Genomic DNA, 13,244 nt, shown 5'->3' with positions numbered 1-13,244 from the left:
AGTTATTTTCTTTCACAGATTATATGTGTCATACCATACTCTCATGAAACTGACAGTTCCAACAATTTTTAAAAAAAATAAAAGTTACTGCAGCTTTTAAGAGAATCTAAATTTACAAAACATTTTAATTGGACACCTAAAGACCATGATATACAGAAGGAAATAGTGTTTCATTCCATTTAAACTAGTTTTCATATGCAGTTTTGAGACAGGGTCTGGGCCAAGTTGTTTCTTTTGTATGGAGTAGACTCGACTTCTTGGTGGGTTTTGATTTTGGTTCTTTGAGGTTTTTGCCTTATATGGGCTTTGGCATAGGTTTTTTTTTTTCACAGGGCTCCTTCCAGCTGCTTTCTGGGTGACAAGCATGTATTCCTGGGTATGGATTTTGTGGGTCTTCTTTTTACAGTAGTGAGCTTTTGTAGGATGGCTTTGTTGGGCTTGTGGGGATGTTTTTTCATGGTGTGAACTTTGTGCATGGCTTTTGCATTGGGCATTCTTGCTGCATCTTGCCCTCCACTGTGTGGTAGGTTGTGGTGTTCCTTTGTGGTGCTGCTTCACCTGGGATTGGTGGTTTTTGCTGTGTCCCTACATACATACGAACATATGGTTTTGGGGGTTAGGGGTTGCAGTGCGTGTGCTGGGGGTGTTGCATCCCTTTTTGGATGTAGGGTCGCTGACAGTGTAGCTGGGCTTGATGGTGGTTCTCCCTGGGCTGGTTGCAGTGGTGGTGGTGTTGTTTACTCACCATGCCATCACCAACTGGGGGATGGTGAGGGCTGTTGACCTTCTATGAAGGTGTGTCATCATTGGCTTTTCAGGTTTGGAGCTTTCTTGCAGCATTGTGCCCTTTTTGGTGGAGATTCAGAACATCTGTGTTCAGGGGCATGCATTTAATATCTATGAGCTCTATTGAGCTAAATTGATGTTGGAGATGGGAAGTTCATAGTGTTCAGTTTGGGACTGTTTCGTCCTGTTGCGGCTCTGTTTGGCTGGGTCAGTTGAATCATGTGGACTTTTTCTGGCCTCATCTCTAGATGGGACAAGGGTCTAGAACAGGGTCTTTCAGGTGGTGCCCGGCCGTTATCTTGTCTGATTGGTTATTCTGCTACCGAAGGGTCTTGAGCTGTCTACTTGTCTCCAAGCTGGACTGAAGGGGACCACCTCCTGAGTCCAGGATCTAGTTGTACCCGTTGGCTATCATTACCTGGATCTGGGAATATAGTGTGTGTACAGGGAGGGTGGGTGTATGTACAGCATCCATTGTTGTGTGTCTCAACTTTGGGTGTGAGTGTCTGTGTGTGTGCTTATGAGTGTAAGAATGTGTGTGTTAGTGAGTCCCTGTTTATTTGTCAAGTTGGGTCTGGCCTGCCTCCTCTCCTGGATCATCTCACCCCCTCCACCTGCTCACCCTGTCACACTCCCTGACACTGCCAGGGAGTGTGACAGGGCCTTTTTCCTCCCTGTCACACTGCCTTCCAATGGCTGGTGTCTGTTCCTGCCTATCCTTTGGAGGGTTTTGATGTCTGGGGTTACCAACAAGCCAAAAAAGGAGTAAGCAAACTAATAATCAATGATGGTGTGTCTTTTCTGTAATACATGAAGCATTATGCAACATTCATGATGTCTTCTCATGTGGTGTACTTCCCAGATAAATTTGAATGAAATACCTCAGGGGAAAAAAATCTAATTATAGGATCACATTGTCTTTGTTTTCTACTAGCTGAAAACAAAGCAGCTGCTTCCTGTATTTACATTTGGTTCAGACACATTTAACCAATAAGAAGGAAGATAATATAACTGGAGTAACTAAGATAGGACTGAAACAAAGAACAGAAACAGGCTGATCTAACCAAAATAAGAAAAGCTAATAAATCACAACTAAGAACTTCAAATAACCAAAGACCACGTAAAAGTTTGCATGTTAACAAACTTGACAGCTGAACCAAAGTACGGACTAGGTTTGCAATTGTTGTTTATATGGAGGGACCAAGTTTCTTAAAGACCACCAGTTCTGCTCCTTTTATTGGTACATTTTGTGGAGGGAACAGCCAGTAAACTCAGAAGCTAGTCTAGAATATTCTCAGTTATTCAGGTCTTTGTAATGACAGCAACAAAGTGATTCAAAACACAGCGAGTCCCCTGGAACTAATGCCATTCATTTTTTTGTAAAAGAGTTGGAAGTAGCCACAAAGAGGCGTATCAGTGGAGGTTTAGCTTCAATTGTCTGTGACAGTGAATTATCTCTGGTAATTATTGTTGTTTATGCAGTAATTTTTTTTCATTAATCCACTAGCAAACAGTGTATGTGTAAACCTTTTGGTAATGTTTCTACAAAAGAAGACAACTGATGTACCATAGCAAACCATTATTTTATGTTTTCTAGGACCTAAAGAATCATCAAAGGCACAGAGCTCTTTTCAATTCCAGTCAAGTTCTGGAGAGTACTTTACCATAACCAGCAACAGCCAGTGGGCACAAGGTAATTTGTCCCCTTCAGCCAAATGATGCTTGCTTACTAAATAAATACATCAAACACAACAATTATCTTGTCATTAAAATGAATACAGACTCAGATTAACAATGGCATGAATTCATACAGTGACCTTCACAGTGTAAGGATTTAGGTTTCTGTGTTGTTTTCAGTTAATTGCGTTACTCCTCGAGTTTAATCAAGACTTAACTCAGTTCTTGTTATCAACAGCCATTTATTGTAGACACGTCTTACAAAGTCTCCAAAAAATGCCGTCAGAACTAAAAAAAAAAAAAAAGGTGACACAAACCTAAATCAGTTCACAATAAATGGAGTATTTACATAAATAAAAGATACAAACTAACAAAACCACATCTCATTAGCCGCATTGACTCCAGAGGAATAAAGCTCAATTTCTTTATTCCTTTTGAATGCCCCATGTGGCTCTAAGTGCGCCAGCCAATGTTTCCCTGGGCAACACATGATCCATGGAATGAAACAAAAGTTCCTCCCCCACAGTTGAATGTACACTTAACCGAATCTAATGAGCATCAACACAAATTTACTAAAAAGGAGTACATTTTTAGTAAATATAAAACATTTAAACTTAATGTTTTATATTAAATAAAATTTAACTACTGCCACCTTAAACCAAACAACAAAAAAAACAATAAACCAGATGCAGTTGCCTTGACAGCAGCTATAAATCGAGTCCCTGTGTTGTCCCGACTACCCCTTGATTGTACCCAGTTGTCCCTTGTTTCCCCTGATTACCTTCCCTGAGTATTTAACTCACTTTTGTCTCTTGTTCCCTGTCGGGTCCTTGTCGTGTGGGGACATGCAGGGAATGCACACTTGTCGTAGCAGGGAATGCACACAAGTGCATTCCCTGCTTACCTGTGCTTCCTGGATTTCGTGTACTTTGATCATCATTAAACTCATTTGTTGCACTTGATTCTGGGTCCGACTGCATCCATCCTCACCATCAATACCTCTCCTTTAGGATATTTGTGTTTATATTTGTGCAGTTGGTTGGTGTTTTTATCCTGACCAACTTACAAAAATGAGGATGTAACATACCAACAATAAACTATTTAAAGGGGTAACCACTAGTCATTCCATCAGGAATGACCAGGTATTTCTCTTACTTTGATTCATATTCTTTCTGACAACATACATAGACCACAAAAAGTGACAGTCTTAATCCAGATTATCCTATACCACTTCGGCCACTAAATTTGGATATGTGTGTATTTCACAGAGGCAGAGTGGACTGACTGGTTTGACAGGGACGATGAAAGGGGATCTGGAGACTGGGAAAAACTGTTTGACCTGCGCAAAGCTTATCCAGATCAACTGTGTAGCGGTCCATTGGACATCCAGGTAAATGTTGCCTGTCCATATTGCATTTTCATGCATTTGTATTTGATACTAGGTAAAGAAAGCAATTACTTTTTTGTTATTATTATTCTGATGAAAGTATCATTAAATAAATTTGGCTTCAGTTTTTCACACTTGTGTGATATTAAATAAATAATTATGTGATTAAGAAGAACATTGTATAATAGTTCCCAGTCTAAAGGGACATTAGTGAGTTACCTGCAGCACCTGATTATGTGTTTTTCCCCTCCTCGGAGAAAAACACGTTCCTCCGCTAAGGAAACTCCGCTGTCTCTCTCATGAAGACACTCGGTGGTCTCACAGAGAAAAAAGAACTGTCCTCTCCTGGCCTCTTCTTATTCTTTATTTTTATAGCGCTTTTCACAGAGATCCAAATCTCTCTTCGTGGTTCAGCTGGTTTAATGTTAAAGTTAAGGTTCTTGGCCTCCTGCCAATTTTAACAAATCGTGATATATTATTTATTAGTCAGCTCAATGAAAGTGCCTGTTCAGAAGAACTACACCAGATTGGCTGATATATGGTAACTTATAATGGAAGAAAATTCCTTGTTACCGTCACCAAAACGGGTGAGACCAGACTGAAAAAGTGCTTATTTTCCGAGCTGCATGTTTCCAGAATGTATGAGATACCTATGAGTCTCAGATTTTTGGCAGCTTGTTCTTTGTGCAAAGAAATTACTCGCCTATGGTAAGCAGAAAGAACTTAATCACTCTTTTTAGCACTTCAGACCGCCAGCAGACAGGAAACCGTTCTGTTTTTAACAAGTAAAAGAGATAAAAGCTTACCTCTTTCCTGTGATTGGGCCCAGACGGCTCCCGTCCACAGTCAGGCTGAAGCGAGTCACCTTTCTTCTCCTGGTTGTTCAATTGTTCATTCAAACGTCAGGTGTCACCATTTTTATTGAGGATTTGAAAGGTGGCTATACCCTTAAATATCTAAGTAAAAGAAATAACGCACAGAGACGTAGTTCTTGCTGCTAGGCCATAGACGAGCCAGAGATTTATTACACTACCACGGATACCTCGTTACAGTTTCTTCAGTTCAGTACAAAAATCTTCATCATCATTGTCTTGTCCCAAAAATCTCTCTGAAGTCTTAATCTTGACCTGTTTTATACGTTTCCATCTTCATCAGTGTGTGTTGGAAAGTTTCAACCAATGGCGTGCTCCTGTTGTTTTGCAGAAAGATTCTGGCACGCTTTATACTGTGTGTATTGGACGACCTTTAAAATATTTTGGACCTCACGAACTCAACATCTGCTCCATTTCAGAATTGCTGAATAGAACAATTTATCTAAAATTGTTGATTTTATCTTGCACAAACAGACATCCTTTCCAGTAAATTCTGGCTCCATTTGCGCTTTGCACGCAAATGGAAGGAAAGAAGTCGGTCAGGTTGACCTAGTGCGTAGCCAAAGTCTCTTTCCAGAGAACCGAGGTGCCAAGGTCTTTTTTCCGCCAAACAACTCCTTAAATAGTATTTCCGCTCTTACACCGCTAGACAAGAAAGTAGAGGCTTCAATATTTAAGAATACCATAAACTGTAGTAAAATCTCTTTGGGTCATCTCACGTCTTTTGAGTATCTTGGAACTGAGGTAAAAGGTCACAAACAAACTTTGACACTAACTTCATACAAAACTCCAACATACATGGAAAATTTCTTTATGGACTTGAATGAGCTTCTTTCTCTCATATGCATTGATTATGATTAATAATTGTCGGTGATTTCAACATTCATGTTGACAACCTGAAGACTGAGGGGCAAAAAAACTCCTTAATATATTAGAGAGTTTTTTTTTAACACGTCAAACAAGCAACACACACTCATGGACACACAGTGGTGTCATATTGGGGTCTAACTTTCTAACCCACATGCAGATTCACTCCAGAGACCGAGAATGATTTAAGTGATTTATTACAAAAAATGGCGAATAAACACAGGGAAACAATCCGGGTCCGTTGGGACTGGAACTCAGGTCGATTATGAGAGAAAACAGAAGGTAAGTTTGAGATCGTGGGAAGTTGGAGATGGTGCTGGTGGCGAGCTTAACTCCAATCGGGAGGAAAAAGGACTGGGGGGGAAATCCAGTGGAATCCGGAGTTTGATTCAGGTTCGGAGGATTGCGGGCAGCGGCGGCGTTGGAGGACGGACAGGTAAGTCTGGGAGCTTGAACCGTTTCTGCTCGGAGGGAGACTGCCGGTCTGTAGGTCCAGACGATCTTTGGCAGAATCTGCTTTCTCCAGCACTTCACAGGGCAACCAGCTGTAACAGTCAGAGACACAAAAGGGTCAGAATTCTGGAAGAGACCAGAAAGAATTGACCGGAGGTAAGCCTGTACCATAACTGGCTAACAATCTGGCAGGGAAGTGTCGGCAGCCTCCTCTAGTTATACAGCTCCTGATGGCAGAACGGTTTCAGGTGCGTAGGTCTGGAGACGCCCTCAGGTGGAACAAAGCCTTCAGCACCCTCTGGTGTATGAAATAGCTCCAGTTCCAACAAGTGGACCTGGTCATCAGTGAGAGTGTGAATATTTCCAATGTCTCTGTAACTGATGTCGCCCTGTTGGATCACTTCCTGTTATCTTTGACAGTTCTTTATCCGTTAACCCACTTGGACAAAAAGCTATTATCACAAAATGTTCTCACAGAAAATACAGCAGAAACATTTAATCAAATCTACTCTTCTTCCTCGCCCTTATTGACGTAGATAAGTTGGTAGATGATTTTCAGTCTAAAATTTCAGATATCATTGATTACATTGGCCCCATTAAAGTGAAGGTTGTGTCTGGTAGGAAGAAATCTCCATGGAGAAATGCACAAACTGTTCAATCTGCTAGACAACTCTGCCGTAGGGCCGAACGGAAATGGCGTAAAGCTCAACTTCACGTTTATTATGACATCTATAAAGAAAGACTACGTAACTATCACACAACACTAAAGCATGCAAGAGAGGCTTTCTTTGCAGATGTCATAAACAAAAACATTAACAATGCTCGAGCTCTATTTGCTACTGTTGACAGGCTGACAAACCCTCCTATGACGTTACCACCTGAATTTCAATCTAATGCCGCCTGCAACAAGTTTCCCAGTTTCTTTTCAGAGAAAATTCAAAAGATCAGAGGATTAATCTGCACATCCACTCTAAAGCCAGTACCAATGCTGTGCCCAAACAAAACAAATACAGGAAAAATGACCCAATTTCAACTACTTCATTATAAAACCCGAGAAGAAATTATAAGTCAATTAAGCTCCAGTTCCTGCTGTCTGGATGTCCTACCCGCACATTTCTTTAAGAAAGTCCTGCCTGTCATTGCTAATGATCTGATCCAAATAGTAACTCATCGCTGTCTTCAGGTGTTTTCCCCCAGGCTTTGAAAACAGCAGTTATCAAACCACTGACAAAAAAGAACAATCTAGAAAAATCACTACTGCAGAATTACAGGCCGACCTCTGACCTCCCATTCATCAGCAAAGTTATTGAAAAAGCAGTTTAAACAATTAAATAACTTCCTAACGATAACCAACCGCTTTGACTCCTTCCAGTCTGGTTTCTGGTCTCACCACAGCACGGAGACGGCCTAGTCAAAGTGTTCAATGATATCCATATAAATACGGGAGAACCACAGTGCTGGTTCTGTTGGACCTCAGTGCAACTTTTGACACTATTGACCATGACATTTTACTGAATTGACTGGAGAGTTGGGTCGGACTCTCCGGTCCAGTGCTCAACTGGTTTGAATCTTACATAAAGAACAGGGATTTCTTTGTTTTAATTGGAAACTTCTCATCAGAGAGGTCAGAAGTCACATGTGGGGTACCCCAAGGTTCAATCCTAGGACCCCTCCTGTTCAATATTTATATGTTCTCACTGGCTCAGGTTATAACAGGAAATAAGATTAGCTACCATAACTACACGGATGATACACAGCTCTACATCACGATGTCACCAGGTGACTCTGAACCCATCCAATCACTGAATAGATGCTTAGAACAGATAAATGTGTGGATGTGCCAAAACTTTCTCCAGCTGAACAGAAACAAAACTGAAGTCATTATCTTTGGACCTAAAGAGGAGCGAACTAGAATCAATGCACAGCTTCAGTTATTACAACTGAAAACCAGCGATCAGCCCGAAACCTGGGAGTGGTGATGGACTCTGACCTGAACCTTCAGAGCCACATTAAGACAGTCACAAAGTCGGCCTTCTATCACCTGAAGAACATCTCCAGGATTAGAGGACTGATGTCTCAGCGCGATATAGAGAAACTCATCCATGCATTTATCTTTAACCTCATTGATTACTGCAGCAGCGTCTTCACAGGTCTGACTAATAAATCAATCAAACAGCTGCAGCTGATCCAGAATGCTGCTGCTCGCGTTCTCACTAAAACCAGGAAGATGGAGCACATAACACCAGTGTTAAAGTCCCTACACTGGCTCCCTGTAGCTCAAAGAATAGACTTTAAAATACTGTTGTTAGTTTATAAATCACTGAACGGTTTAGCACCACAATACATTAAAGATCTGTTATTGCTGTACCAACCGTCTAGATCCCTCAGATCTTCTGGTTCTGGTTCTGCTCTGCATCCCCAGAACCAGAACAAAACGAGGAGAAGCAGCATTCAGTTTCTAAGCACCACAGATTTGGAACAAACTTCCAGAAAACTGTAAAACAGCTGAAACACTGAGAGCCTTTAAATCTCAACTTAAAACCTGTTTAGAGTTGTTTTTGGAACATAAACAACAATTAGGATTTGAATCCCAACCTAGGTTCAAGCGTCAGGGAGAAAATGGGTGTGGGTTTAGAGTCCCCCCCCCCGTTGTTGGAAAGGGGTGACGGTTGGAGTGCCCCCCCACTTTTTATTTTATTTTTTTTTTTTTCTGTTGATTCAAAGGGCAGAACTTCAACCCGGCAGGAAAATTTATGTTTTTGATTGTTGATTCAATGTTGCATGACTCTGTGTTTTTGTGTTTAATTATGTAAAGCACTTTGAAATGCCTTGCTGCTGAAATGTGCTATACAAATAAAATTTGATTGATTGATTTGATAGAGGGATTTTTTTATATTGCGGATCACAATGTGATTCAAGGATAAGAAGCAACTAGGATTAAATAGGGTTTCTCTTTTGTGATTTTTCCTCCAGTTCCCATCCCTTAGAAATTCAGCAAGATAGTTAGAAAAGATTATGCTTTTCCACAAAGGTGAGAGATAGAGAATCTATCAGAGTAAATTTGCAAGGAGAGCTGCAGCAAGCCACACAATCACACTAACTTTAACTGATCATATAGTGTCATGACCAAAAATTTGGACTTAGTGAAAATCCAGATTCAAAGAATCACTGCAAGGTTAACTAGCTTACAGTGTGAGGAGACTGGTTTCTCTCATATATAGTCATGTCATCTGTGTTTTTTTTTATTTTTTATTTTTATTTCCTTTATTTAACAAGGTAAACCCCATTGAGATCTTGATCTCATTTTCAAGAGGGACCTAAGTCTGCAATACACAGCAACCTGGTTACAAAATAAAAAAATAATGAATACATACCCCCATTTACGTCATTATTTACCTGAGTTGGTACAGTCCTTGTATTCTGAGACGTGCAAGTTCTCTCTCTGTGGTTACCATGGAAATAGCACAACAAAAAAGAGATACGGAAAATAGTCCAAGCCTCCTCTGTTTATTCAGGCATCACAACTGGCGATGAGGATACTTTTCGGAGGAGAGAAGACGTCAAGTATCAGTACTAGTTAGTACAATGGGTAAGGTTGGCAAAATAGAAGACTTCAGACCAGAGGTGGAGCCGTGGACAGCTTATATCGAGCGGCTAGAGCAGTACCTGGAAGCTAACAAGATTGACATTGTCTGGTGTTGCTAAGTGTGAAGTGAAAGAACATTATGATCCTATAATGTCCTTTATTATTAGTTGCTGAACGTTTCCGTTTTAATAGATACAACCTAAAGACGTGTCAGACTGTTGCCCAGTATGTCGCAGAGCTAAAACAACAAGCAGCTAACTGTGTCGCTGGATTCTGCACTGAGGGATGGGTTGGTAAGTGGAATTAAAAATGAAGCGTGCCAGAGGAGGTTGCTTTCGCAGGACCGGCTTTTGAGATTGCTCTCAATATGGAGACTGCAGAGAGAGACACTCGACAGCTGAGAGGCGCCGAAGGTGAATGGACTAGTGAGGCAAACATTCACAAGGTGAAGCCAGTAAAAACAAATATGTCCTACAGATGCAAAGTAAAAAATCACAATACAAATGAATGTCATTTCAAAGAGACCAAATGCCATAATTGTGGAAAGATTGGACACATTAGGAAAGCATGTCGGGCTAAAGTGCAAAAGAGTCATGAAAAGAGTGTGCCAAGCAGGAGCAGCAGAGAGACAAAGTATGTGGCAACTGAGGAAGACCCTGAAGAGGACTTAGCCATTTTGCCTGTTAGTGCTGAGGATAATGAACAACATAAAGCAACATTTGCAATAGACAATGTTAATTTGGAAATGGAAATTGACACAGGCGCAGCAAAAAGTAATTTCACATCCTACACACTTGAAAAAGTTCTCACACCTGCCTTTGCAGCCAGCTAAAGTGAAGCATGAAGTATGTCATGGAAGGCTGGCCCACTGTTACAGATGAGAGTTTAAAGGCTTATCACAACAAGAGGAATGAGCTTTCAACTGAGATGGGTGCGTTTTGTGTGGAACCAGAGTGATTATACCCTCAAAAATGAGAAAGGCTGTGTTAAACGAGATTCACTCTGGTCACCAAGGAATTGTAAAATCCAAGGCCTTAGCTCGCAAATATGTCTGGTGGCCAAATCTGGATCATGACCTGGAACAGGTCTGCAAAACATGTGAAACATGTCAGCTGGAACAGAAGATGCCACAGCATGTTCCACTGCACCCCTAGGAGTTCCCAGGTGAATCCTGGAAGAGACTACATATCGACTTTGCTGGACCTTTCCTCGACAGCATGTTCATGATTGTGGTCGATTCATATTCAAAGTGGCTGGAGGTATTTCGTATGCCACACATCACATCACAAGCCACAGTGACTAAGCTGAAGAGACTGTTTGCTTCATATAGACTTCCTGAACAAATAGTCACAGACAATGCCACCACCTTCACTTCTGCAGAGTTCCAAGCGTTTGTGAAACAAAATGGCATTTTGCACACAAGTGCACCAGGACATCCTGCCACAAACGGTTTGGTCGAAAAATATGTGCAGACATTCAACGTAGTCAAGAAAAAGCTTGCCACACGCTCATGCAGCATTGAGGACAAACTTTCATTGTTTTTGCTACAGTACTGTGTTACCTCAAACTGCACAACAGGTCAGTCTCCAGCACAATTGTTCTTGCACAGACACATCCATACCAGACTGGATTTAATCAAACCTAACACCAAGGAGACCATTCGCAGGAAGCAGTATCAACATAAAGCTCAACATGACTTCATAGCTGTGGACCGTTCCTTTTTTGTGGATGATGCTGTTTATCTTCACAACACAGGGGGAGGAGTTCACAACTGGATACCTGGACAGGTTGTAAGACAAACTGGTCCAGTCTCTTATGAAGTAAAAGAGCGGTACTTGAACGCTGTGCACAGACGACATGAGGATCAACTTCGTAACCAAGCTGAACCAGATATTGATGACCCTGAAACACCAACACACGAGCAAAATGATGTAAACGTTACACCTGAACAAAGTGCTCTGGACTCTGGAGTGCAACCTCCTGTTTCCCCAGATCCTCCAGTGGTGGTGAGGCGTTCAACACGACCACGGAAGACACCAAAACGATATTTTGAATAACCTTGTGTTTTATCTAGGCATAACAGTTATGCATGTTACGTTCTGTTATTATTCATATTTCATTAAGGGTTACATCTGAGATAGATGCAGAGGTAATTGTAAAGAAAAAATGTCTTGATTGTCAAGTAAATATATATTTGGGTTACTGTTTGGTTCTACATGAAAATGCACTTAAGCTAGAATAAGTGACCTTAGTTTATTTTGATTAATGTAGATAAAAATATTTTTCTCATCTAAAAGGGGGATGATGTGGTGTATTTACCCCCATGATTTACCTGAGTTGGTACAGTCCTTGTATTCTGAGATGTGCAAGTTCTGTCTCTCTGGTTACCATGGAAATAGCACAACAATAAAGAGATATGGAAAATAGTCCCAGCCTCCTCTGTTTATTAGGACATCACCATAACTGAGGTGAAGTCTTGGTTGAAATCTAAGCAACCCTCCTGTAGGATTTAGTGACACGTGTATGGGAAATGTGACATATAAAACCAGACCTCGCTGTGGGCTACATGAAGACAGCTGAAAAAAATTTAAATAAGTTCAATATTGCTTGGCTCTTAGAAAGTGAAACTCATATTATTTAGATTTATCATTTGTCATCATTTTATTATGGCTTATACATGCACACGCATGCACGTGTGCACACACATTTTTTGTTTTGTTTTGCATTGTTCCATGAGATTTCTTAGAGGTGCAGCCTTTTACACATAGTCATGAGCACAGGGTCATTGGATGTTTCAGGTCTTAAATCATCAGAAACCCTCACCAACTAAGGGTAGTCAATCCCCAGGTTGTGTCCAAGCAGGGTGTTAGTTCTGCTCATGCAGCCATGTTGCAGAAAAGCACATGATACTACATTCCTTGTACACATTGGAGGAAATCCTGGGTGACCCCCTCAAACTAGGAAATTGTCCCTCCCAAAGAAATCATAAAAGAAACCTTTGTATATGAAGAGGCAATAGAAACAAAGACCGAAATAAATCTGCCATACATGTAAGAAAAAAATTAGGATACATTTTTAGGTCCACCCCCACCACCATTAGAACAATGGTTCAGTCCAAAGTGTGGGAGGAGCACCAGCAGCGCTGCAAATGGCACAGGCTCCATCAGAGCTGCTAAGTGTGGCTCTGTAGCTAGGGTTGCCACCTTTCAGACATAAAAATAAGGGACGCCTATCGCAGCACGTCACCCTACTCTCATGTGGTGGGACGTCCACTGCAGTGATAGACATTATTTTATGGCTTTGTTTTTTGTCTTTAAAAGTGATCCATAGAGCAACCGTTCATGCATAGAGGTCAGTTAGAGTACCCCAAAACTGTACTCCAGTCAGAGTAGTATACTTTAAATACGTTTAATTAAGCAAGTATAAAAAGTATTTGGTAAACTACTCAAGTACTGAGTAACTGATCATAACACCTGATTTAATATTCAAAATGTGTCCTCAGACAGAAGTATAAAAGTTATGTGAACATCCTGGTATTTTAGTCAGTGGTTTTTGAAGCAAACAAAAACAACAGAGCAGTATTTCATCATTTGATATAATAAGTGAGCCAAAGAGC

The 13,244-nt window shown here is 40.9% G+C and overlaps 1 protein-coding gene across 1 annotated transcript in view; it reads left to right on the top strand.

The window, feature by feature from the left end:
• Positions 1–13,244, top strand: part of cemip (cell migration inducing hyaluronidase 1) — a 274,166-nt gene that overhangs the window by 150,968 nt on the left and 109,954 nt on the right. Inside the window, exons 8-9 of the mRNA XM_088004044.1 lie at positions 2,384–2,479; positions 3,732–3,853. Of these exons, the coding sequence (XP_087860170.1) occupies positions 2,384–2,479; positions 3,732–3,853 (218 nt within the window). The remainder of the gene's footprint in view (positions 1–2,383; positions 2,480–3,731; positions 3,854–13,244) is intronic.

Source organism: Poecilia mexicana, unplaced genomic scaffold, assembly GCF_051168715.1.
Source record: "Poecilia mexicana isolate PSO_F unplaced genomic scaffold, ASM5116871v1 scaffold_3, whole genome shotgun sequence".
NCBI lineage: Eukaryota > Metazoa > Chordata > Actinopteri > Cyprinodontiformes > Poeciliidae > Poecilia > Poecilia mexicana.
The sequence above is the reverse complement of the archived record's forward strand: the minus strand, read 5'-3'. Positions and strand labels throughout refer to the sequence as shown.